Source organism: Poecilia mexicana, unplaced genomic scaffold (assembly GCF_051168715.1).
Source record: "Poecilia mexicana isolate PSO_F unplaced genomic scaffold, ASM5116871v1 scaffold_9, whole genome shotgun sequence".
Classification (NCBI taxonomy): Eukaryota; Metazoa; Chordata; class Actinopteri; order Cyprinodontiformes; family Poeciliidae; genus Poecilia; species Poecilia mexicana.
The window spans coordinates 18,137,697-18,165,100 of NW_028263378.1; the positions used below are offsets into that span (position 1 = coordinate 18,137,697).

Sequence of the window (27,404 nt, forward strand, 5' to 3'; positions counted from 1 at the left end):
ATCTTCCTGGTTTTACTGAGAACGCGAGCAGCAGCGTTCTGGATCAGTGGCCAAATAATTGCTCCTAAATATGTGACAGAAAGACCCATTCATACATTATGTTTTTTTTTTTTTTTTCTGTTCAGCGCTGCTGCCCACTGAGGGAAGCTAAGGTTCTTTATTGATAAGATTTGATGAGATTGGATGTAAATAAAATTATTTTGAAAATGACTGTTTTCCACAAACTGCAGGTTGGAGCTTCAGCATGGGGTCAGCATACCAGTTTCACAGCTGGAGGGTTTTTGTCGTCGTTTGCGCCCTGCCGTGTGTGTGCGCTGTGGTGGCTCTTACCTTCATGCCGGAGAGCCCCAGATACTACCTGGAGGTAATGAGCCCTTTCTGAATAACTAGAAACCTATTATTGCTCAGCTGCGTGTGCTTTGTTAGTCATTTCTACAAAAAAAAAAAAAATGTTGTCCACAACTGTTTAAGAGTACGGATTTTTACAAATTCATGGATTTGATGAGTCTAAAACGGTGTGAGTCATGCACAACTGGCCTCCTGCATGTCTGGAAAACTCTAACAGCTGGCTGTTCTACTGGTGGATCGTCATCCTCTGTCGTGAATCACCGCTGACATATCAAAGGACCGACTTCGCGCACAGTAATTGCTGACGTTAAGTTGTTGCTGGAAGACGCGTCCGGTGAATGTGTCTCGTCTTCGCCGTCACCCGTTTCTCTCTCCTTCCTGACAGGTTGGGAAGCACGACGAGGGCTGGATGATCCTCAAGCAGATCCACGACACCAACATGAGAGCACGTGGGCAGCCGGAGAAAGTCTTCACTGTGAGTGTTTGCGACGGACGTTTCGCAGTCTCGGCTGGGTTTTTCCTATGCTTAAGGAAGCAAAGAGGCTTATTTTCTGACACCACAGGGACAGGTTTGGATTCTTTCACTAGGCAGGATCATGTCTGAATTACGACGGGGTCTAAGAGCCGTTTCTTGTCATTCAGACTTATTTGCTGCTTGGGCTGCACTTTGGGAAAGCTGCTTAGTCAAGACAAGTTTCTTGAATTAATTCTGCACTGCAAATGCATAATTTTGACTTCACTGATATTTCACATTGAGTCACATGGAAAGAGGAAACCATGCTACATAATAAGCTCACAAATTGTCTAATTCGGTACAATAGTGCTATCCGGCGCTCTGCTGTCTAATTAGTACATTAGAAATTGGGAGAAATGTAAAATGCTTCACAAAAAAAAACAATTTGCAACCATATAATATGATCTATTTGTTGGGGTTTTCTGGGATAAACTAAAAAGGCGTGCATAACTATGGAAGTAGGATAATTTAAATGGGTGGTGTTGAGTTGCCGTTACCCCCCCTTTACTCCCAAAACCCAAAATAAAACCCAGTTCAACCAATTCAGATTCAAATTTCACTACACGTTCACTTTTAGACGCCTTAATGGCACCACATTATTTATCTGATCTGCTTCACTCTCACAATCCAGCCAGCACACTTGGATCAACTCTTGCTTTCAGTGGCCCCCACTCAACAAGGCTAAGCAGCAGATGTTGCAAAACTTTTTCTATGGTGGACTTTGAAAATCAGAGCTTCGCAAACTGCAGATCAATTTAAGTCTGCTAGAACAACATTCATTTTCAGTGGTTTTAACTTGAGTTAAGCAGTTGTGTGTGTGGTTATACTGCAACTTTTATTGATTATTCAGATATTTCTTTTTGCTTAGTAGTTCAACATTTATTTTAAGCACATTAGCCAACATTTGTATTTATTTATTTTTGTATTTATTTATTGAATTAACGTTATCGTATCGGACCATATTGAAATAGTTGTTCTTGTAATTGCTGTGCACCAATTATTGAAATATATTCTAAGACATTCATGCACATGAAAAATATAAAGACACAAACCTGAACTTAACTATTGTACTGTGAATATTTATGCTACTTTTTTATTACTAATTCAACAGGTAAACAGGATAAAAATCCCTAGACAACTGGATGAGTTGGTTGAAATGGAATCAGAAACTGGAAACCCGGTTTCCAAATTTTTCTTCAGGATAAAAGCTGAAATACATGGGGTAAATATATTTGCTTTTCACCCTCCTCTACTCTAATGGCGTTATCACAATATGAATGTGAAACATAATCTGATTTTTTTCTCTCTCTTTTGTTTTTAGATCTATCTAAACCTCATGAAGTGCTTCAAGTATCCTATGCAGGAAAACACGATGCGACTGGCCATAGTGTGGTTCACGCTGTCCTTCGGGTGAGCTGTTCTCCTGATCCAATCTTTGGTATAGATAAAAATAAAAAGGGGGGATTTCTTTTTGGTCAGATAATAGCTTCAGGACCACATCGCAGTTCTGTCATCTTGATCTCTCTGCTGTTCAAACGTTGGGCAGTCCAGACATGAATCAAACCCCGTGTGTCGATAAGGATCCACTGGAGAGGCGGAAAGACGTACAAATAAAAACCATGAAATCACTTTTTGAAAAATGGTGTCCACTGGTCTTCCTCTACCTGTTTGTTTTTTATCAGACCATAGCCTAACCCCAACAATATTTGGTTTTACCTGCTATTTGATGTGGAGCAAGACTATTGTCTTTTATCTTTGCAGGTATTATGGTCTGTCTGTTTGGTTCCCTGATGTCATCAAGCACCTTCAGGCGGATGAATATGCTTCCAAAGTGCAGATCCATATTAACGAACGCATTGAAGGCTTCACCTTCAACTTCACCCTGGAGAACCAGATCCACAGAAATGGGACATTTATTCACGACCAGTAAGACGTCTGCTCAACTACATGAGTAGTAGATGCAATATCTTTAAGAAGTACCTATATTTAAGTATAACCATACTGTATGTCGACTGTAAATTTAATTATATGTTAACCGCTGTACCAACGCCGATTAATTTATTCAGGATATAATGGTTCTCATTTAGGTTCGTCAACATGAAGCTGAAATCCGTCACCTTTATCGACTCCACGTTTCGTTACTGCACCTTTGACGATGTGACGTCGGTGGGTTCCTTGTTCAAGAACTGTACGTTTATTGACACTTTCTTCTTCAACACAGGTGAGAACTTTCCTTTAATCACAAATTGCTGTAGAGGTCGTGTCAAAATAAGATAAAACTTTGCGTTACATACACCTCATGTCATAAAACTCATGACTGACACGACCACACTTCTAAAAAAAAAAAAAAGTCTATCCTGATTTAAGAAGTTGCCTCTTTCAGGAAACATTGTGCATGTCTCGATAAAACAAGTCCAAAATGTTTTCTTTCCCATGCGTCGCAGAAACATTGGTTCTTCAAAAAGGCTTTGCTGGAATCAAATTCAGACGAGGACTCAGTTTTTAACACAGAAACATGTTTGATTTGCCTCATCTGCAATATTCCTGCTAATGATAAGAAAAGTGCACTAAAATTAGGATTTGCACAAAAATGAGTTTCGTGTTTTATCGTCATTGCTGGCCAGATTACTAAGAATCCTTAAGATTTGCTTTGCTTCGTTCTTTCTGCAGATATTGATGAATCCAAGCTGGTCGAGGGCACAGAGGTGATTAACAGCACTTTCACCCACAACAAGACTGGCTGCCAGATGACATTTGTTGATGACTACAGTGCCTACTGGGTTTACTTCATCAACTTTCTGGGAACACTGGCTGTTCTTCCTGGCAACATTGTGTCTGCTCTTCTGATGGACAAAATCGGGCGTTTGTCCATGTTAGGTACGATAAAGGGTTGAATGTGTCATTGATTAGCCTTTTTTTTTTTTTTTAGCACAGTTGAAACCCGATATTTACATACACTAAATAATAAGGCAAAAATATGTTTTCACTCTGGTGTAAATCAGCCCAAATTTTTCTATGGGACTAAAATCAAATCTTTGTGATGTCCATGCCAAATTACAGTCTTTGATGTCCTTAGGTCACTTTGTAACTAATTCAGTTTTCCCGTTTGGAAAAAAGATTATTTTTCCAAACAGAAAAATTGTCTGTTTGCCCAAAGTTTAACCCTCTGGATGATGTCTTGGCTGGGTTTTTTTTTGTTTGTTTTTTTCTTTTCAGATCTTGCTCTTTCCATGATGCTGCAAACACTGAACTTTACAGCTATATTATTTTCAAGCTTGCAAGCTTCGTCTTTTTTTTTTTTTTAATTAATGGCTTGTAGTTTCAAAAAACTAAGTTTCATCAGAAAATTGAAGGTATTTGTCCCTGAGTGCATTTGCTTATTATACTCTGGCTTTTCATTTCATTTTTGGAGTAATGATGTCTTTCTCTTGGAGTCGCCTTTTTTTCTGGATCATTAACTTATAATACCAATGGGTCTAAAACAGGATAAGTTAATTTGATTTAATCACATATATCTCTAATCTAACTAGTTCTTATCTTTAGATATTGACAGTTAAATACTAAACTGGCTGAGATGAAATAAAGTGCTTTCATCTGGTCACTTCCATCAGGTGGCTCCATGATCCTGTCTGGTATCAGCTGTTTCTTCTTGTGGTTTGGCACCAGTGAGTCCATGATGATTTTCATGTTGTGCCTTTACAACGGTCTGAGCATTTCGGCCTGGAACTCCCTGGATGTGGTCACTACGGAGTCTTTCCCCACTGTCAGAAGGTGAGGAGGACAGGCAGATTAATCAAAGATGTCTTTTTGATCAACTGACATTAATGATTTTCTTTTCTTTTCTTTTTTTTTTTTTTTACCTTCGTTTCCATTAACTCTCATTTTGTTCCTGACGTTTCTCCCTGCAGAGGAACAGGCTTCGGTTTCTGTAACGCCTTGTGCAAGCTTGCTGCTGTGCTGGGGAACCTGATCTTTGGCTCACTTGTTGGCATCACCAAGGCCGTCCCCATCCTCATGGCCTCGTCGGTGCTCGTTGGAGGGGGGCTGGTGGGGCTGCGGCTGCCCGACACTCGGTCAAATGTCCTTATGTAACTCCATCAACTTGGATGAGTCCTGTGAGTTCTCAAGAAGGCCAATAGAGCTTTTCATAGGGAGTGCAAGTGGCTTGGTTTGCCCTGAGTGTGTTAATTTTAAGAAAAAATTTGGATTTTTTTCCCCACATACTGTCATATTATAACAAACTTTATTTTACTAATTGGAACTTACATGACAGACTAACACAAAGAGAAAATCTGAAAATTGTGGTCTTCGTGATGATGTTTGTTTGCTAATGTTCTTAAAGGGCAAAACAGAGCAGGTGCATTTATATGGAGATTAACTTACACACAGGTGGACTTTATTTAGCAGTGTCTGCAGTCAGCTGATTGCTCTGGATTGTATTAACGAGGATCAACGAAAAGGAAGTCTGTGCTTCTCAGAATTTTTGAAAATTTAGAAAAATCATCCATAATTTAGTCTTTTATTTTGACTATATTCTACTTTGTGTTGGTCTATCACAAACAAAACAAAACAAAAAACAAACAAGCATTGACGTTTGTAAGGCAGAGTGAGTGGAAATGAAGCACCATGTTGTAATGTTTGGTTCTAGGTAGGAGCAAAGTGCAGATAACAGGAGGCAGCAGGTGGAGTGCAGAAGCTTTATTGCTAAATCCAAAGAAGACTTCCAGCGAGGCACGAGAAACCGGCAGGGAGCCGACCAGAGAGCTTGCGAAAGGAATCGCAGAATATCGCAGAGTGCAACAGAAGGATCCAGTGGAGACTCGATATGTACTGAGGAAGGAGTGCAGAATAATATGAGGTAGTCGAGTGGGGAAGAGAGGAAAATTAGGAGATATGAGCTGAGCTGATAGGAGCTGAGCTGAGAGACAAGTCAAGGGAAGGAGGAGCATAAGTAAGGGAGAAAATCAAACTAAATGAGAAACGAAGCTGTTTTTAAAACTAACAACAGCAACAAAAGGAACACTGATCTAATACTCAAATAATAATAATAAACCAAGATGTAAAACACACAGAATAAGGAAGACCAGATCTAAGTAACTATTAATGATTAAAACTGAAAACATAAATGAAGCTAAAAGTCCAAATAGCTACACATCATTATAACATAAAACAGTAAAAAAAATGCTAAACAAAAAGAAAAAAAAAACTCCCTGGTAACATAGAGCTTAATTTGTCATTCACAGAGAAGAAACAACTATTAAAATGCAGATTTAAATCCAAATTAATTTGAATTCAAGTTTAATTTTGAATGATCAAGAAAACAGTTCATGAGTCAGATTTTTGAGTTGAAAGCTGCATTATTAAAATGTTTTTTTTTTTTTTTTTTTTTTTTGGTCATGAAGTGACACTTGCTGGACGTCTCAGGTTTTTAGAAAGTCTATTCCAGACACAAGGAGAAACAAAATGCATCCCCTACGTCAAGTCCTGGAAAAGTTGGCAGTCGCAACGTGACAAAATTTGAAAATGTCCAAGGTTTTTTTTTTTATACTTTAGCAATCTGCTGTACTTCTGCTAAATCCACTCACTAGTAAATCACATCTTCACAAACCCAGAATACTTATTTGAAGGTTAACATCTGCTCAGTTTTTTTTTTTTTTGACTGATTGCAGCCTCCAGCTCCAGTCACAACCTTGCATAGAGACACCTCATGACGGAAGCTTGAGGCTTTTAATATTGATACAGTCTTATTAAGACGGGCCAGATGGGGAGAAAAGTGAAAAACAAGCTGTAATGAGCACAACCAAGCTGTTGTGCGACAACGTGGGAGCTCCTGATCAGACAGAGAGGACTCATTGACACCTGGCTCACCTGCAGGACTCGCACTCTGAGCAACGAACATTTGTTGCAGAAAGTTGCTAGATACGTAAATAGTGTGAGATGAGTAAACTTCTGACACATTGACACACTTTTATTAATCTCTAAACCTGCACCACTTAATTTTTTTTTGAGTATTTTGCTCAGACTAGACCAACGTTTGAGCGTAGATCATTTATTCAGGGAACCAAGCCATTTGCATAATCTCAACCTTGAATTGAAAAGGCCATAGTATAAATTATATTTTCTTGTACCGTTAAATGTATGTGATGTTAAATATGAGGATGACACCTTTGTTACCCGGTGTGTGACTGTGAAAGCTGAAAAGGTAATAGTTTTACTCCAGATATGGATATTTGCCATTCTGTTTCAGAATTTGTTTTCTGATGTAAGTTTTGTGTTGAATCCTGTCTCTGTGACTGTTCCTGCCATTTTCTTAAAAAATAAAATAAAATAAATTATAAATACTGAATGGCCTTTTTTAGGATGTGCCTCTCCTTGACAGGATCAGTCTGCCCATAGTCTTGCACTTTCCAAAGGTTATAGGAAAATGAGATAAATAAACCTGAGTGTAAATGGACATACTGAAATTAATGGTTTATTTATTTATATTTTTAGTCCCACTCTGTCTTGGATTATTCAATTTCCAGTGATTTGCCAAAGTGTTTGTACTCTGTGATAGACCAATGGCAAGTATTGCATAATTTCGAAGTAGATAGAAATTAACAAATGACTTCCTTTAGTTTGTTTTTAAAAAAATTCAAAAAGTGTGACTTTCATGTATATTTAGCCATCTGGATCAATACTTTATAACTTGCCAATCTTTATTGACACGGCTCTTCCAGCTTTAGCTCCGTCCATTCTCCCATCAACTCTGACTGGCTTTTATATCCCTGCTGAGGAGAAACCTCCCCAAAAAATGACGCTACCACCACTATTTTTACTGTGGGCGTCGTTTACTCAAACTGTAAATTTTCTGTTACCCTTAGTATTTTACATGTAGGTCAAAAGGCTACATTATCATTTAGCTCTGGTTTGTTTCTCCCCTGGTGCATTTGCATTTTTTTTTTTTTTTTACACAATTCCTCCTCTGCCAGACGGTCTTGGTACGGTTCCAAGACTGTGTACCAAGACGGTCTTGGACCCGTCTTGGAGCGTTTAATTTGTTTTGCGAATGTGACCTGACCCCAAGTCGACACAGCTGCCACCTAGGCATTTACTACAAGCCTGAGCAAAATGCCAGTCTGCTGCACGAGTTTTTCTTAGAGCCTAGACCCCCATTCAACTTTAGGATGTATTCTTAAAGTACATTTGAGAATAGGTATAAACAGACTCAACATTTTTGCCTTGTTTGTAATGCCAATTTTTGTTTTGCTTTGCTTGGATTTTGTGAAAAAAAGAAACTAAACCACAAAATAATTACAAATAAAGTCAATGAATTTGAACTAGAAATATGCGAATTACAGGTGAGAAAACACCCTAAATTACACACACAGCTTGACTAATTTCAAATTGCCAAATTCAGGTGATTTCTTAAGGGCGTGGGTTTAACTGTGATTTATTGGTACCAGAGTAAAGAGGGCTGAATACACATGTATGGCACACTTCAAAATATTATTTGTAAAAACGTTGTAAAAACTCTCATGCTGATTTCTCCTCCTCTTCAGTTATTCAAGATTTTATCTTGGTTTATCACATAAAATCCCAATACAATCCAATGAGGTTTGTGTTTTTGATGTAACAAAATGTAAAAATATTGCAAGGATGAATATTTTCACAAGGTACTGTGTGTGCTATGTGAATGTTTGCACTTTCAAAACAAAAGTTGTTCATTTGAAGTAGATCATTGTGACAGTTTCCTATAATGTGCTTCTAAAAAAGTGACACACTTGTGAGACTCACTGTGTTACAATATTTTGTTCTGTTTCCTCAATACTGAGACCCCCAATACACTGTTGAAGAGAAAATATGAGAAGAGGTAACACATTGAAAATGAATAAAACTATGTTAATGTCATGTTGCTATTTCCATAGTTACATAACTCCAAAATTGTATTTTCTCACATATCGTTTCTCCTTTTGTTTGAAGGGGTAAACTGATATTCTCATTCTTTCATTCTTGTTTGTTTAGTTTGTGCCTGTGATCTCCGTTTTCTGTATTTCTCTATTTCTCCACATTTCTTTGTCTTTGTGGTATGTCGACTGTAGTTGTATGTAGGATACCCTTCACTGAAGCCTTCTTACATAGGGCCACTTAAAAAACAAAGAACACCCCCCCAGGCCCCACTATTGTTTGTGTAAGCTTCACATTTATCTCTATTTTGCAAAATGGGTTGGAAAATATATACTGAAGTATTGCGCTGTTGCTCAGCCAATCCTGGTTTAACTATTCTTGAACCAAGAGCATTGCAGTCAACAAAAAATATAAATACACTGCAATCATTAATACCCAGCACTGCTGACTGCTATCTGTAGCATAAGTGTGAGACAGAGTGATCTGCCTGGTTGTGGATATATTAAAGGCTCAGTGGCAGATCAGGCTGTTACCTGTCAGGACTGAAGGATTTGGTATAAAAGCTACATGTACTGTATTTGTGTGTGTGTGTACATGGATGACTGTATTCTAAAAAAGACAGAAACTGAGCAAACTGTGTGTGTGTGTGTGTGTGTGTGTTTGTGTGTGTGTGTGTGTGTCTATATGAATGAATGAATGTAAATATTCTGTACATATCAAAGCTAATATATGTGAATTTCTGAGTTAAATGTGTGCAAGCTTCCTCAGAATCATTTGTCTCCTGGTGATAGTCCCTTTATTGTCATGTATCTCTGTTGTACATCTATGTGTGTGTGCGTGTGTGTGTGTCTTTGCCTTTCGCCCGCTATTGCTCTGTGTGTGCGTGAGCAAACTTGCATGTTTGTAGGACCAGCTCCAGGGTTCATTTCTTTATACCTTTGTGTTGTTGCTGTAAATTTTCCTGGCAGAAAGTGATGGCAACATTTTGAGTTTGCTGAGGAAAAATGTGAATGTATCTCTCTTGTAAGTTCTGTTGATCCTTTTGATTTTTTTTTTTAAAGCTAGTCAAACGTATGTGGAGAATAAAGCTGTCAATAATATTGTAAAGGCAGCCAGAGGATGACTGAGATGTGTGTTCAGGTGTTGAAAAGTGTAAAAAAAAGAAAAGAAATGTGAATAAAGATTTGCCAAATGACTCGCTGTGTACAATATGAGACACTGGAGAGACAGAGGCTGCTGTCTGGGCTGCTTTTGAACATATGCAGTATAATAAAAGTTATGTTCTCTTCCAAACCATGTTGTGCTTTCATTTTACCTTAACTTGGTAAATCGTATGATGACATAATATTTGTTTTGATATTTATTGTATTTTACTTCACTTAGCCGCTTACATTTTTCACCAGTATGGAGTTCTGTTTGTAGTTTGCAGAAAATACACAATTTAGCTCACAAATACAGTCCCTTTGTTCATCTACTGATTGGTTTTGCACATGGAAACATGTAGAGAGCCATTCCGTAATTTTTTGACAAAGCGAAATTTGAGAGAGGTTTGTTGAAAGACTTCCTCATAAAAGCCTGATTTTAAAATAAGCATTCAGATCTGAAAGTTATATCAAACTTGTACATTAAATTTAGGAACTGTCATATGTAAACTGCCAGATGACGGAGGGAAGAGAAATTTTAAAGTGTTATGTTTTCTGTCGTAGCGTTCATTAAGCTTGAATTATGCTGCCACCTACTGGATAAAAGTCGAGTTATTAAATACAGTTAATTGCGGCAGGATTCATATAGTACACCTCGAAATATATTCAATGTTTTCCATTCATGTGCAGTGTTCAGAAACAAATCCCTTGCACTGTCTTGTAAATACAGGTGAAGCACATAACTCTTGAATCTTGAATTCAGCTTCAGTTCCAGCTGCAAGTCTTAAGTATAACTTTACCACTTTTCAGAACTTAGAGACTGAAATTTTCTCAATTTTTCCTTTCAAAACAGCTTGAGCTCAGTCACATTTAGTCACAGAGCAGAACAAAATTCTCATTTGGTTTATATTTAGATTTTGGTGAGCAAAACAAAGGAATGAACAAAGGAGTTCATTCCTTTATATATCACATTACATTTAAGTTGTTTGTCTTCCTGAAGTCAAAAGTAAGTGCTGCTAAATGCAATATGAGGTTTTTCATTATTAGATATTTACTGACCATAAAAATATGCTCTATTTGTATATGTTTATCAGTAAAGTATTAAAGTAATTACAAAGAGCACTGATTCTCATACTATGGTTTTCAGAAACATGTACAAATTTAGGTAACACTTTATTTGATGGGGGTTGAATAAGACTGTCATGACACTTTCATAAACATGACATAACACCTGTCATGAACATGAATAAGCCTTCATGAATATTTATGACTGTTGTCATAAAGTGTCATTTGGTAAATTATGACACTTTTAATACAAAGTTTACATTATTCAAAATGTCTTTGTTATGACAATTTGACATTAACCAAGAAATCATTACTGTTTAAACTTTACCTTTAAAGTTACCTAATTTTTAAAGTGCAATCAGTAATACTTTTATAACAAATTTATAACAGTAATGATTTCTTGGTTAATGTCAAGTTGTCATAACAAAGACATTTTGAATCATGTCAACTTTGTATTAAAAGTGTCATAATTTACAGAATGACGCCTTATGACAACAGTCATAAATATTCATGAAGGCTTATTCATGTTCATGACAGGTGTTTATGACAGTGTCATGTCAGTCTTATTCACACCCCTTCAAATAAAGTGTTACCCAAATTGAGCGTCTGATCTACTGGGGGGTCATTAATATGAACAGGTGCAGCTGTTAAAATAAACAAACATGCTTTTATTGTTAGACTGTAACTTACAATTATTGTGAACATGACAATATTTTTTGTGTTAGTAATATTTTTCAGATTAGTTCATCGTGGGTGCCATGATTAGTTCATGGATTGGAAAATACAAAAATATTTGTAGGGCTGGCATGCAGTACATGAAATAAAGACTTGCATGTAAGATAGCCGAATAAGCATGTAAAACAACTATATATTTAGAACGACATTTTTCAACCCAACAGCTGATTAAAAGCAAAAAGAAAGAAAAATCTTGAGCGAAACTGTAATGATTCCTGCATGGAGTTTCATTCTTTAAAGTGTTATCACACCTTTTGGCCACCAGGTGTTGCAAACGTGCTAAAACTACATTCACTGTCCCGTCAATCATCTCTTGTCAGCTCGTAGTGGAGGACAGATAACGCAACCAGGAGCACTTTGGACAGAACTCAGACAAAAGTGGTGCAAACCATGGGGGCTTAACCACAGGAGGTCGTAGCAGGCACTTCATAAAAGTTTTTAGTCTTGTTTCCGGCGTATTCCTCGTCCACGCGCCGCCGTCCCAGCAGTTTCTTATTCATCTCATCAGTACATCCTGAGAGAGGCGCGGCTCTCTGCTGGTTGTCTGGCTGAAACGTTAGCTTCTTGGCTGAAGTTGTTTCCAGTTCAGACGAGTTTACGAGTGGAGGAAGCGAGGCAGGATGTACCATGAAGAAACCACAATGTTGCAGAGGCCACGCTATGGAAGTAAGTTGCATGTTTTCTATCGGGTTTTGGCGTTGAAACGCGTTGACTGGGAACTTTGCAATGAGGCATAAATGCAGGCTAATGATATGGGGATATGATGAGCAGCAGGTGGTTCACCTATACCTGTCGGCACTTAGCAGCTGGACGCTTTTACAGTACTTCCCTCATTAGCTTTTATTTAATAGGAAAACGTACGAAGAAACTTAATTATTGGCGATAAGAACGATATAACATTCACATTTAATTTCTTTTCTTCCCACATGGTGTCCCTGAATGCACCACAATCATTTTTACCTGTGTATTTGGCATGTGACAACACCCAGTAAATCAGCATTTCCACGCAGCAGGCTTTTTTCTCATAGGTTAGCCATTAACTTTAGACTTCTGCTGCTTTATTGAATTCTGCAGCTGACTCTCAAGAATGCAGGTGAACTGATAAGATTTTTTGAAAGCAACAAAGTACAGCATTGTGACACTGATCAATGACCATCAATATTTTTTCCCCCTGATGGGAATCTTGTGACACAGAGTTAGTTGCGTTTTTCATTTTCAGAAAAAAAGGGGGGAAAAAACAAACAAACCAAAGTTACTTTTGTCATGTGTTTTAACTTTACAGCATCGTTTTGGGACAAGTCACTCCTAGGTGGTGATGTCATAACCTGTAGTTTATGAGTTTCTTTTCAGCATCCCCATCTTTTCCAGGAAAAAAAAAAGATTAAAGGGAACCCATGTTGCCAAAAAAAACCCCATTAGTCATAATGACATCCCCCTGTGATCCTTTTGACATACAAAAGCATTGAACCCACCTTGATAGTTAAATATAACGCTCAGTGCAGACAGGCTCTTCCAGGAAGTGTGTGACTGAGTCACTATAGTCTGTTTATAATGGCTGCTGCCACTGCCTCAGCAGTGAGCGCTTGCACACATTTTTTTTCACCCATGTCATCTGCACAGCTGGGTTGGCTAGCACAGGCAAATAATATGTTGATTTCCGTGTTGGACCTTTCAGCCAAGTGGCGGAGGCAGCCCTGCACATGCGTGGCTTTGCGTCTCTCCTAACACGTGAGGATTGTATGTCAAGCCTCTGCTAAGACTTGGCAAATGGATGACTCTGCAGGTGGCTGCCAGAATTTTACGGAGTGAAATAGAGAGGTTTAAAAGATTCAGACTGACCTCAAACAGAGTTTAGTTTACTTTCTCAGCTTTGAGAATGTTTTAATTTCCACATCATAGTTAAAGATGCAACAACCACATACCAGATAAAAATGTAAAGCAAGAATGTAATATAAAATGCATCATCTGCTCAATTTTATTTACTTTTTCATTTATAGTTTTTTTTTTTTTTTTTCTGTCGTTGAGGTACACCAATGACCAATTTTTGAAATGGATCCTGTATATTTTGGAGCATTGTCACAGAAATTGAGTGTTCTTCATAGACATCAAAGAACTGGATGGAAAAATATCTCTTTTACCAATCGTGTCATTATGAAAACATTCGCATGGAAAACCTTTAAACATTTGTCTTTATGTAAAATAATTGATCCTTTTATGTCGCAATTGGCTAAATATCTAAAGATCTTTGGAGCCATAGGTTGCAGATATTTAAACCATTCTCTTTTTGTTCCCGTTTTATTTTTTATAGTTTTCTTGCTAGGCCATGAATCTGCACCCAGGTCTTAAGCCTTCCACAGCCTTTAAACAGGTTTTCTTTCAGGGTTGCTCCATTTAGCTCTCTGCAGCTCCTCCAGAGTTAACATGAACTGGTTGCTGTTTTACTGGTTAATGCACCCACTATTTGAAGTGAACTGACATATGTTTGTAGCTTTGATTGTCATAAATATGGTACAGTGTATGAGTGTACGAATACTTTTGCCATATAGTAGTATGCTCAAATTAGCTGAGCCGAGCAGCAAATCTTCCTGAGTGCCTTGACCGGCTGGTATACTGACCTACCTCTATTTGTGTATGAGCAGAAAGCAGAAAACATCATTTTCAATACTCTTTCCAGATTTGCTTCTCTTAAAGGAGCTGAGATGGTTTGTGCAAAGTCCTTTATTGACAGACTAAGAAAACCCTTTTAGCCCCTGGATCTGAGATTGTATGTGCACTCAGTCAGAAGTAAAAGGATTTAATTGGATTAGAGTTGAGGTGAAGTGCATAGGGGGGAGGAGGGGATCTCATTAAGCTGCAGGTGTCGGTCAACTCCCAGCAGAAGTCACCTGGGTCCCTACCCAAGCCATAACTATTTGTCACACAGTTTTTCATTACAACTTCTAATTTAAAGCTGCAAACCCACTTTTACAGGAAATGCTTCCATAGTTTTAGTGATCTGGTTGATCACTAAAACAAACCAGTTTTAGTGATCAACTAAACAAAAAAAAAATAAAATGGAGCATCAATAAATTTCTGACTGAAGCTGTCACGCAAAAGGAATTTGTGATTCAATCACCATTTCTAGAGCCGGTCCAAGATAACGCGAGTTAAAGGGCTGCTTAGGCCCCAACACCATCAGGCCCCCTTGATGCATTTGTAGTGATGCATCAAGGTTTTCACATTTTACACCTGCTTCAAATTTACCAACAATAGTGTTTGTCTGCAGATGTTACTTTCAAAATATTTAAATTAATATCCCACACTTAAATACTGTTGTGCATTTCAAAATGCAAATTAATTAGAGCATCTTTGCTGGCTTGCTTCTACTGCAAGGTTAAAATAGATATCCGTGATAGCACCAGTATGGCATAAGCTAATTACAAATGACACTAATAATAGCAGGTATACTACACACATAGCATAGCTAAGGAATGATAAAATATCTGGTGTTAACATGTTGATATGTGGGGGCCCCAAGTTAAAATTTGCTAAAGCTCCAAAAAGTCTTTGGCCAGTCCTGACAATTTCACTGTTAAACTTGTTTTATTGTTTGACTGCAGTTTTAAAAATGCTGCTAAAAGCAACAACATATCCATTGAAATTGTTCGTAGGTTTTCAGATTATTGTTAAAAATCTAGTTGTGACGTATTATAGTGTGAATGTGAAACAAATAAAGCTGACCTGCCAAAGAATAGGCCTGTATTTTTTTTTTATTTTAATCTGCTTGTTTTTTGTTTTTTTTTCCAGCGATTGAGGACGATGAGAGGCTGTCAGCAGAGCAGATGGATGAGAGGAGGCGACAAAACATTGCCTATGAGTACCTGTGTCACCTAGAGGAGGCCAAACGGTATGATGTCATCCCTTTAGCCCTGGTTCATCCTACAATTTTCAGATGCCTGAAAGTTCAACAGATCTGTGTGAGGCCTGGTCCGCAGGTCTTTTTAAAACAACGTAACAGAGATATTCGTTTCTATAAAATAATACACACTTGATTCGTTTAAGAAAGGTTTTCAGTGTAGAACAAAGCTAAAACCTATGTCGTCCAATCATAATTCCTAACTTCCTGTTGGGAATTTAACATGGCGCCAGGATATTAATTTGTGTGGACAGACGGAGAGGTTGAACTACTTTTAAATACAGGGTTGGAATATAAAGTTAATAAAACGCAAGACTGTGTTGACTGGGAATCATGCAAAAGCAAGTGTGCATTGTGCCTTGATTGGGAGGGATAGCTGATGCTTGAACCCCACCATTAAGTAAAGGAGATTGGAACATGTGTGTGTCAAGGTTGGAACAGAATCAAAACGCATAAAGAGGCTTACTGAAGCTGTTGGATGAGTCTCTGTCTATAGTGAAATTAGCTACATACTGACATGGGCTGAGAAGGCACTCAGAGATGAAGAATCCATTACTTCTACAGCACCACAAAGAAGCCCAGTTATAGTTTGTAAATACATCCAGGGACCAAGATCTTTGTTTTGGGAGAAATATTTTGTGGTTTGAAACAAAAACCATAGAATTTTCAGAAAATGACTTGCTTTTAAGAGAAAAAGGGGATTTTTTTTTTTTTAAAGTCTAACAACACCATACCAAGTGTGAAGCACAAAGGTGGTAACGTGTGATATTTGTCCCTCTTCCCAAGTGTTCAAATGGAAGGTGTATAGACTTTTTTTCTGAAAGATATTTGTCGTCTTCAGCCTTCACAAAATGACAAAGAAGATTGTATAGCAATATTAAAGCAGTATCTCAAAATGTCAGACAGAAAGTGGAAGTTCTAGCAAAGATAAGTTTTTCAAGTGAAGAATAACCCCTCAGCATCCCACAATGTTGTTCATAAAGTTGGTTAAGGACAGCAAAGTTAATGTTTAGGTGTGGACATCACAAAGCCCTGATCTGAGGCCTTCACAGAATTTGCAGGCAGATCTAAAGAGAGGTGTGGGAGCGAGGCGGCCTGCAAACCTGACTCAGCTATGTCAGGTCTGTCTGGAGGAATGGGCTAAAATTAAAGAAAACTATTGTTGGAAGCATATGAAACTATACCAAAACATTTGACCCAAGTCCTTCAGTTTAAAATTAAATCCTACTAAATACTCCATATGTATGTATCTTTTTAAATTTTAAGAAAATGAAATGTTTCCAAAATATTCCCTCTTTATCCCAGTATTTAGGAAATTTTAATAATTTTGGTAATCTTCACAGAGCTCTAAATCATAAAAAGTGTAGTCTGGTTTAATGTCAGACAGTTGGGAATAAAAGTTGTCTTTTTTTGTTGTATTTTAAAAATCTTTATGCCCATTCAAAATGTAGAGCTGCAAGCTTTCAGGAGCACAATAGTGAAGTGTGAACCTGATGGAAAAAGTTGTCAAACTGTATAACAGCAGCACTGATTACACCACAAACTTTGATTTTTTTTTTAATAATTGGGCATGCCTCTCCTGTTTCAAGTCATCATAAGTCTTGTGAGTCTTACAGGGACGCCTGAACAAAGTTTAAACAAAACCACTTCCTGCCTTCTATTCAAAAGCATCCTACTGCACAGGAAGAAACAGGCAGCCTGCTTGTGCCTCTTCTGCCATCGTGGCACTCCGTTTTAGACAGATCCCCCCTCAGCTTCGTTGCATCTCTTTGCTGTCTAGTGGCGACTTCTTTCTCTCTACCTTTGCTCACAGACATCTGAACGTACATTGACACCCTGCGCAGTCTGGCTAACCTGGATAATCTGCTTATGTCACTGGAAAGTGAAGGTTTACAAGAGATAAACTGAGCAGATTCAGACATCCATCATAGATTACGACACTTTTTATAGGTGGTATACAGGTGAGCTGTAACAGAATTTGCTCAAAACGGAAAGCTGTCTGATGAAATACCAAGGCTAACCAAAGAGACCATATTCAGTGGTGTCACTTTCATTCACCTGCTTGTTGAATTTAATCTCAACTGCACTGACTTTATGTCATCTTTATAAACTGTAGCGTGGACCTTGTTCTCTCTGATGCGTGCCAAGTTGAATTGGGATTAAAACAGCCCTCAACCACAGGGAGCAGGGGATTAAGCTCTGGGCTCGCAAGTCTGTTCTTTAAAATACGATTTATAGTTGGAACAGCAATTTTGTTATAGTTGCTTCTGCTGACCAGTCAAATTGTTCAAGGGATTTTGTTTCTTGATTTCTGTTTTGTTGCCACAAAGAGAGCAACTGTAAATAAGACATCTTAGGAGAGACGGTTCATCCTATTTACTGTTTTTAAACCCAACATTAAGAGTCTGCTCTAAGATAAAGAGGCCCCAACCATATTCTTAGTGTTGTCCAAATCTTGTACTGTCCAGTAGATCATTGGTGCCCAAAGGTGACAAATGCATTCAGAAACACTCTGCCTGCTGTATAGCTTCCATGGAGAGAAAAGTTATTGTTGGCAATCACTGCACAAATGGAGAAGATTTGGAAAAACCACAGAGAAAGCTCAAGCTACTCTAACCAAAAAACTTTAACAAAAAGAAATGCTTTAAGTCTAGTCTGAAAGGTAGATGGAGTGTCTGCTTCTCAGACTAGAACTCGGAGCTGGTTCCACAGGAGAGGAGCCTGATGATTAAAAGCTCTGCCTCCCGTTCTACTGTCAAGCCCTCTGGGAGCCATCAGCAAACCTGCTGTCTGAGAGCGAAATACTCTGTTAGGAACATGTGGAACAATCTGGTGTTTGATGAAGACTAATTAATGAAGCAAATGAGGAGAAGATTAAACTCAAAACACAGAGATGCACTGATCAGAGATCTGCCAAAACCAACATTTAGCAGATTGGAATTTTTCAGTAAAAGCTATTAAGTGTTTGAAATAGGTCTTTCTATGCTTTCTGCTGTAATATAAAATCTGCAATGCATGTAAAAATACAAACATGACTTGTTAGTTTTCCTGTAACTAGTGGCTTCATTATGCAGCTATAATTTCAGGATCGAGCAACAATCATTCTGCTAAATTAGTTCAGTGCTGAGAGGGTATTTGGTGCCAAACTAACGCTGATACACAGCAGATGTTTGAAGCGTATTCATTGAAGTTATTTTCTTACCAAATCCATCTTGGGCTGCTACTTCTGAAGTCGTTGATGTCCACAACATTAAAGGGGCTTCTGCAAACGGTAACGCCCAGATAACGAAAGAGGAAGAGAATGCAGCTGATGGCAGGCGTTTCTCCTCAACTGATACTCTGCGAGTCAGACTGAGGTCACTGTTGCATCACATAATGTGTATGTACATTTTGAAAGTATTAAAAAAAAAAAGAGGATTGAGAATTTCATTTAAATGATGAATGATTCAGCTGAGACTTTTAACAGAAGTCATAATAACCTGCATTTTTCTGACCTTTTTGAACTGTCAACCAAACTTGTGAAGTTCTCTGTGTGCAGAAATAACATTGTTAATCAGTCAGCTACAGACAGAGCCAGCAGAGACTGGATATTAACCCAGTTTGACTTGCCACAACAATCTCTTTTAAAGTTATTAAGTTTGATAACTTTTCTTGGCATGGTCGGGACAATTATGTGCAACTTAGTATTCCAGGAAAATCCCCGGCTGGATTTTGCAAACATTTGAAATGACATCAAGCTTCAGGTAATAATAGCTCCAAGATGAATGGGATGTTTTTATTTTCAAACAATCTGGACAGACGTGAAGGCATAGAGCTGGTTGTTCTTATTGGTGGCTACTTTGTCGGAAGATTGTGTAGGAGAACACAAAGTTGCATATTAAGGTTGTTTGGCTCTTGTTAGATTACTTTTATTGTTTAATGTCTTAGATCTATAACTTCATTGAAGAGTTGTTGGTTTAAAGACACACCCCTAGGGACCACACATGCTCCGGTTTCTAACGAGAGACTTTGTACCCTCACTGGAGAGTAAACAAGAGATGATTTACGCTTGTAGCGTGTTTTGTTGGCTGTGAACCTTTATGACTTGGTCATACAGATCCACCCATGTCAACTTAAAGACATGCCCACTTTGCAGCATGTGCCGAGTGTTTCTCATGATCCTCACATGTTTGAATCATCCGGATCAGTTATACTGCACAAGTGAAGTCTTCCTGGTGGATTTGGTTGAGCTTATGCGTTTCGATAAGTTGTTTTGCTCTGTATTATCTGACACTTTTATTCAAAGCTTCCTCTTTTTACTCTGCTGATTTTATTTTTGAATTTCTTGCAGGAAGTTGTGATCCATATTTTCAACTATTGGGCTCTTTTTTTTGTCTGTATGTTGGATTGCTTGGTCTTTTATTTGGGTGCCAAATAGGCTTCTGCAACTGGTCAAAAATAAACTTTGCCTTTGTTTGCTAGACATGGCTGATCCTCTGAACTTTGTTCTGATCTTGCTGCAACCATTCAGGTTATGCTTGGTTCAAGTGCAGAAGGAAAGACGTTCATAAACAGTTTCTTTTTTAATACTTCAGCCTGGGAAATTGATCTCAAAGGCAGATAAAACAGCTAATTAATATTGTCACTTGATACAAGGACTTCAGATGGATCACCCCAAGGCGTACACACAACTCATGACCAGCATGATGAAGCTATGTGACGCAGGCTTTCATAAATTTCCCTCTGTGAACAGAAATACTGCTGCTAAAAGCAAATGAGCGTCATTTACTAATAAGGTGCCAACATTTGGAAATACCTGGACTCTCCAGAAGGCGGTGTCTTGTTTTCCATTTTTAATCGCTGCTTAGACAATGACAGGAAGGCCAGTTTTTTGGGGCTGTTGTAAACACAACAACAAGCCTGTCCTGCTTCAGGAGACGAGTCATTCTTTGTTTTAAGTACAGGAAGTGAAGTTTAGCTGGAGAAATATTTAACCCATGCAGCATGTTCCTAAGATGTACTGTCACGCTTTAGTCGGCTCCTTTTTTCTTTGCGTTTTTGACTATCACCATTATTTATTTTATTAAATTTGTCTTCTGTAGAAGATGAAATTAAACTAGATGTTTGAATTAGCTGCTGATTATTTCATCTCATCATTCTTTTATGCTTTTAGAGTTCTTATCTGGTACTCCATTTTTTTTTTTATATGGAAATTTTATATTTCTTTTTTATACCTGTTACTAGAATTTTAGGCACATTCTTTAGATTCATTCTTAAATGTTTGTATTGTACAATGAAAATGTTTCCAACACAACTTGCTACTGTGGATGTGCGGACCAGCCATATTGAAACAAAAAGTTGCCCAAGTCGTAACTGGAGGTACGACTTAGGCAACTTAAATTTCGACTTTGGGGCGCATTCCAGTTTATTTGTTTTTATAGAGACGCACCCAAATAGAGATGTAGTGATAATTGCAATAAAATCAGGATCAGAAAAGTATTCAATCAGGTGGATTAAGCATAAATACAGCACATTTTTAAGAGTTTGTAAAAAGCTTTAAAAGCCATCATCATCCATTTCCTCCCACCTCATAATGACTACCTTATGAGGTAGTTCCTTGTGTTGGTCTGTTATTCAAAATCCCAATAAGACGCATAGCGGCTTGTGGCTGTCATGTCACCACAAGTTGAAAGAGTTCAAAATTATTGAATAGTTTTGAAAGGCAATTTATAGTGATGAAAAACATCTTGTGAGAATTTAAATGGGAGCCAAAACTCTAAAGTCACCTTTTCCTTTCCATCTATTAGCCTTTGACAGGAGTCAGAAAGTAAAAGTAATTGCTGGATATATTTCATGGTAAGTTATTAATACAAAATCATCCATGTTGGATGTAGAAAACTAAAGCAGACTTTCCATTTCAGTGTGTAGTTCAGTTGTGCTTTCTGAGTCATCTGAACCACTGGTCATTACCATCAGGCTATTTGAACACATTATTCCTCGGGGAGCCTGATGCACATACTTCATTGGCTTTGATTTGAAAGTACACCGTGCACCTTGAAATGCTGACACATATTTTGGTAAACTGCCCCTGAGCACCTGCACAGCCTTAATGAATCTAAACAAGGCGCCCTGTGCGTGCATGTGGGAGAGGCGGCTAAAAGTGAAAGGAGGTTTGATTATCTGGCATGAATTAAACCCATAAATGCAACATAAGCAAGTTAAGTCACCGTGAACTGCTGTGTCCTTGCAGCCTCGGGGTAACGAGCATCAAAGTAATACCTTGGCAAGATTTAGTGTTAAAGTTATTAGGATCTAGGTAAAAGCATTGTAATAAATAATGACATCACTTCCAAGCTGAAAGATAACGTGTAACATGCTCGTACCACAATGATTCACCATGCTGACAAATCATTCACTAGTTTTTGGAATGATTTTTTTTTTTTTTTTTTTCCCCTGCTGATTTCACTGGAGATAATCTGGTAGAAACTGTGTCCATGAAGCAGCTGTTAATCTTTTAAAGGAAATTACATCAATTTAAAGTGACAGGAGCAAATACAAAACACTGGTATATCTGCTCAACATTTAGTTTTCAGTTTGAACAAATGTTGTTGATCATTTTGTTGTAATAAAATTCACTTTTTGCATTTTTGTCATTCAAATGCAGAAAGCTCAAAGGAGTGACTGTAAAAGTGTCTGCAGCCTCCTTTCCAAAGCATGCAGGACTCTGTGTGGGGGTGTTGTCTCTAACAATGCCCTTTTCCTCTACACTGGTGCTTCAACACAGTGTTTAATTTTTAGAGAATGAATCATTATGGCCCTTTCAGATCTGGAAATTACCTTTTAATGGGTGTTCTAAGTTGTTGTTTTTTTTACTTGCTCAATTCAAAGGACAAACGTAAGAAATTGTGCAAACATTTTGATTTAGAATTTATTTGGCTCTGCACAAATTCTTTGACATTATGTTACCATCAGAGTTTAGATATATTTTGTGATTTAGTTTTGGACACACATAGTGAAAGATTTTCCAGTTTTGTTGGAACATGCAGGGCAGCAGGTGCAGGAAAATCCAATATTGACTCGTTGACGACATGGAGGCATTCGACCGCCAATCGTCTGTGAGCTGGAATGTGTGGATTTCAGATGGTTGTGTAAAAACAGAATAGTAGCTGAAGCACTGCTTGGAAAGAAGTAGAAAAAGTTCACATCAGTTTGAACTCGAGCTACAAACTTCAATGTATTTTACTTGGATTTTGAGAAAAGAAAAACAAAGTAATGCACAATTATGAAGAGCACAGAAAAAAAAAAATAATTTTCACATTTTTCTTTTTTTATCCCTAAGAAAAAAACAAAGAAAATTTAGGGAAATTTTTTTTTGTTTTTCCACTTAAGTGGAAAATAAGGTTTTTTCACAGGTTTGAAAAAAAAAAAATCTGTAAAATTTATCTGATTTGTCACCTCTTGAAATTCCAGCTAAGTTTTTTTGGGGATATGTCTGGGAATATTATTACAGTGCGTCACATTAAATCTAAATATAACACACTGTGACTTTGAAAATGTTAAATGTTCAAGGTGTGTGAATGCTTTAGGAAAGTTATGTACCTGCTTTACATAAACTAACTGGGCTTTTCTTATCCTGTGGAGGAATTATTTTATGATGCGGTCGTTTTTCATGTCAAGAGTTTACAGTAATAAGTTCAAAGCAGATTCACGCTGAATTTGCTCGGGTTGATAGCGATGTCTCTTAAAACCTTTTGCATTGGCGTTTTTCTCTGCAGGTGGATGGAGGCCTGCTTAGATGAGGGCTTGCCCCCCACCACCGAACTGGAGGAGGGACTCAGGAATGGAGTTTATCTAGGAAAACTTGCTAATTTTTTTGCCCCTAAACTGGTGTCTGCAAAAAAGATCTACGACAGAGATCAGGCTCGTTATAAGGTAAATCGTTCAACTTCTCTTAATCTGCTTCATCTAATCAGATTATAGACTGCTTGGTTTCACATTCGTCTTACACTTCCTGACAGGATTCAGCCGAACTGAAACATGCAGCTTTTATGCTGGGAACCTTTATATTTTTTACGTACACATTGCATAGCTTTTATGTCGTCTAATAGGCTGTTGCTGTTAGCTGTCTCAGATTGAAGACTAGTTGAGCACATGCTTTATTTCTAGAACTTCACCATTTCTTTTTTTGTCCTCAGAGCAAAGGGCTACATTTCAGACACACTGACAACACAGTGCAGTGGCTCAGAGCGATGGAGTCAGTGGGCCTTCCTAAGGTAAGAAAATGGTCTCTTTTTAGCAACATAAGCTTTCAAGTAGCTCCAGTTAGTTTTGTTAAAAAATTTGGGGAAATTGGAGCAGAAGATTTACAGACGGATTGATGAAGTGTGTGCCGTGATATAAGGACTGTACCAGTCTGTCGTGGTGAAGAGAGAGCCGAGGTGAAACATGAAGCTCTCGATTTACTTACTAGTTGAACCACATTCCTGCCCTCACCTATGGTCATGAGCAGAGCTGGACTTTATGGCCATGAGTACTTACGATATGCAAAGGTGTACAACGTGCAGAGCATAGCTGTGTTGTTTCAAAGATCAAAATAAAGTGTAGCAGTCTTCAAGGAAGAGTGTAACCATATTAAAAAATGTATACACTCTTTCTCTACTCAGACACTTTCATCTTAGGAGAGTTGGCTACAGTGTCACAATTCCCCATCTTGAAAGTGGAAGAAACGCTGGAGATGAGATTTCATTGGATCAACCCAATGTCTTTCAAGAAAATCCACCAAATGGCTGTTGCGGTCAAAATACAACTATTTATAATATGATTTTTTGATCAGATTATGACAGCCCTTGGCCCATAAACATACAGATGCCTCCCTGGTGATGTGCTCTGGACATGTCCCACCTTGAGGAAAACTCAGGACAAGTTGGAAGGACTGGGAGCACCTTGGGATTTTCCCAGAAGAACTGGCCCAAGTTGCTTGGGAGAGCAGTCTGGGCTGCTGCCCCCGCGACCCGACCCCTGATTTACCAGAAGATAATAGATGGATGGAATCTGAGATAGAAAAACGGCGTGATAACCCGTCTCCTTCCTGCATATTGCATCTGAGCATTCCCATGGCAGAGATCTTGTATTTGTTGTTCTTGTATTTGTACCTTTTTATTTAAAGACTAGCTAATTTTGGTCTATAAAACCTACTGAAACATTTGTTGTTCTGCTCTTACTGGAAAGATATGATGAACAGAGTTCCCCTGTGGCAGTATATTAGTTTATAATACCAATTATGGTTTCTTATTTCAGATATTTTATCCAGAAACCACAGATGTGTATGACCGCAAAAACATGCCCAAGGTGGTGTACTGCATACATGCACTGAGGTAAGATGGAAACAGATTCCTTTTATGCATTTCTTTGTTCTTTCAGATAAAATGGAAATTAGTTACTAAGTAGATTCAAATAAAAAGTACTTTATTTTGTGCAGCTGTTTGTTTTTTTATGTTCTTGGCAGTGACACTTGGTCTAAATGAGATTATGTTACCTTTACTCTTTTGTTGCTGTGAAAAAATTATTTTGGGCTGTCATGAAAGATTTTTCCATCCAAAAAAAAAAAAAAATAGCCAAGAAATTTAAGTGTAGCCATGTTCCATTGCTGAGTTTTTGTCTTTGCTTTAAAATACAGCTCACAAAATGACCTAGGATAAAGTTTTGCAAGGAGGACCTACAAAATTAGGCAAAACCTTCTACAAATTGGCTCACTGAGCGCGTGTGGACATAAGGATCAGACTGTAGCATTGTAAAGTCTGATGGAATCATGGATCAGGAGATAAGATTAGTTAGAAATACCTTTACCCATATAAAGATAAATGGTAAGATAACCCAAAGGTAAATAAAGATGCAGTTTAAAAATACAAACCTAATAAGCATCCCCCAGGATCTATTTAATGTCATTTTAAAAGCAGAAATGGTGCTGGGAAAAGGAAATGAAACAGAAACTGAAAAAAAAACTGTATTTCTGCTCTGATAACGCAATGGGTCCACTTCCTGTCCAACAGACATTTTACAGTTTGCGGCAAATGAATGTAACTCATACATGACATCATATGGAAATAGAGTTAAATTGTAGTACAATTTTCTGTTTCACAGCCATTTTCTAAGTTAAACATTGTTATGAACAATAAATTAAGTCGTCCAGCTGATTTTTTATTTTTTTATTTTATTTTTTTTTTAAACCTTATTCTTTATAAATTTAAATTTGTACAGTTTATTGTTTAAGCTGCAGAACAGTTCTTATAGTTTCATTACTTGGTTTCCTTTTTGGTGTTTAGGAATGCGTTCAGGGTCAAAAATAATTCTTACTGTTGTAAACAAATGTATCCTTTTGATTTGTGAAAACCTAATTAATTACAGGATCTATTTTAGTCTTTTATCCATGTGCTCATCCAAACTGTGTTTTAGGGAGTGGGTTTGTGAGCTTCCTGGATTGTTTTCTGTGTCGTAGTGTTTCGGTCAGGTCCTGGGAGAATTGGTTTCCTTCCCTCCATATTCACACACGTGCATTTCCTTCCTGCATGTCCAACAAAAGTCCTGCAAAGCAGAGAGACAAAGTAAAAGCAGTAGGCGTTTCACACGTGGACTGTTGTTAAAAATTGAAGCGAAACTAAAATTCACTTGAGAAACATGGTGCATTTTGAACCTCTACTCTGGGCACTAATGGAAAATAATAATTAAAAAAAACAGACTGGGGAGAGGCTGTCGCTCCAAGCCCTGTCAGGTAATTGTTAGTGCTGCCTTCATTACCCTGAGTCAGCTGTTAGCATCGATGTCTGAACCTAAATCAGCTGCCTGAGTGTCAAAACACAACCCTTTGTATAAGCACATTTTAAATGGGTGTTTGAACCCCCCCATGTTCCAAGGACAGAGTGCAGCGTATGTTTACTCAGACACGCACAAAGTGACCAAAGGGCAGGATAGTTACAAGCTGCTGACCTACAACCCCTCTGTTTAGAGCTGTCCTGATGCCAAACCTCCACAAATATCTATAATTCATCACCATTTATCAGATACCTGAGAGAAGATGAAAGTTTAATGCAGTTTCCAGTCACCTGCCTGTTGATTTCACAGCTTTGTATGGAGTCTGGTGGCTGTCCTCAGGTAGTGCACTGTGTAACACGATCCAATGCTACCCTCCAGTGGTGTAAGGCAGGTGGGCCTCAATGGCAACTAGCATGATAGAAAAACAAACATGGGTTGTTAAACTTTGTGTCAGTGCTCCTTATTGTTGAGGCTTCTGATTGCTTTTAACCCAAGTGTTTTGTGTCTGTCACGATTTGTCTCAGCTTGTACTTGTACAAACTGGGGATTGCACCACAGATCCAGGACCTGCTGGGGAAAGTCGCCTTTACAGGTTAGAGCTGTTGAAAACATAAACGTCACATAAAATATATATATAAAAAAATGTTCTTAATGACAAAAGTGAACTATTTATTACTACCTTTTTAGGTAACTCTTTTGCTCTGACTGCAGGACACCCATTTGTAATATGTGTCTTTAGGACAACAATCGCATAAAGAAGTATGATTTGTTTAATTAAACAGCTCATGTTTTCACATTTATTGATACATAATGATGCCCTCATTGAATAAACGGTGGAAAAATACGGAAACTATACCAAGACAGTTTTCGGGATTTATTGTGAAAACGATAAATCTAAATTCTTATCATGATTTTATTACGATAAATGATGCACAATACGATAAATGAAGCCATCATAAACTATTACCATGCTAGAGGACAGTTGTCTTTTCGTTCTAGTTTTCTTCGTTTTTAAATTTATTTTAAAAAC

At 37.9% G+C, this 27,404-nt stretch overlaps 2 protein-coding genes across 2 annotated transcripts in view; both read left to right on the top strand.

The window, feature by feature from the left end:
• sv2ca (synaptic vesicle glycoprotein 2Ca) overlaps positions 1-5,914 on the top strand; it is a 35,200-nt gene extending 29,286 nt beyond the window's left edge. The window contains exons 5-13 of the mRNA XM_014992897.2: positions 231-364; positions 734-823; positions 1,974-2,084; positions 2,184-2,272; positions 2,624-2,788; positions 2,950-3,083; positions 3,533-3,739; positions 4,474-4,633; positions 4,771-5,914. Of these exons, the coding sequence (XP_014848383.2) occupies positions 231-364; positions 734-823; positions 1,974-2,084; positions 2,184-2,272; positions 2,624-2,788; positions 2,950-3,083; positions 3,533-3,739; positions 4,474-4,633; positions 4,771-4,954 (1,274 nt within the window). The 3' untranslated portion in view covers positions 4,955-5,914. The remainder of the gene's footprint in view (positions 1-230; positions 365-733; positions 824-1,973; positions 2,085-2,183; positions 2,273-2,623; positions 2,789-2,949; positions 3,084-3,532; positions 3,740-4,473; positions 4,634-4,770) is intronic.
• Positions 5,915-11,989: 6,075 nt separating this feature from the next.
• Positions 11,990-27,404, top strand: part of iqgap2 (IQ motif containing GTPase activating protein 2) — a 34,855-nt gene continuing 19,440 nt past the window's right edge. The window contains exons 1-6 of the mRNA XM_014992896.2: positions 11,990-12,357; positions 15,478-15,577; positions 23,341-23,497; positions 23,761-23,838; positions 24,863-24,939; positions 26,899-26,966. Coding sequence (XP_014848382.2) covers positions 12,312-12,357; positions 15,478-15,577; positions 23,341-23,497; positions 23,761-23,838; positions 24,863-24,939; positions 26,899-26,966 — 526 coding nt within the window. The 5' untranslated portion in view covers positions 11,990-12,311. The remainder of the gene's footprint in view (positions 12,358-15,477; positions 15,578-23,340; positions 23,498-23,760; positions 23,839-24,862; positions 24,940-26,898; positions 26,967-27,404) is intronic.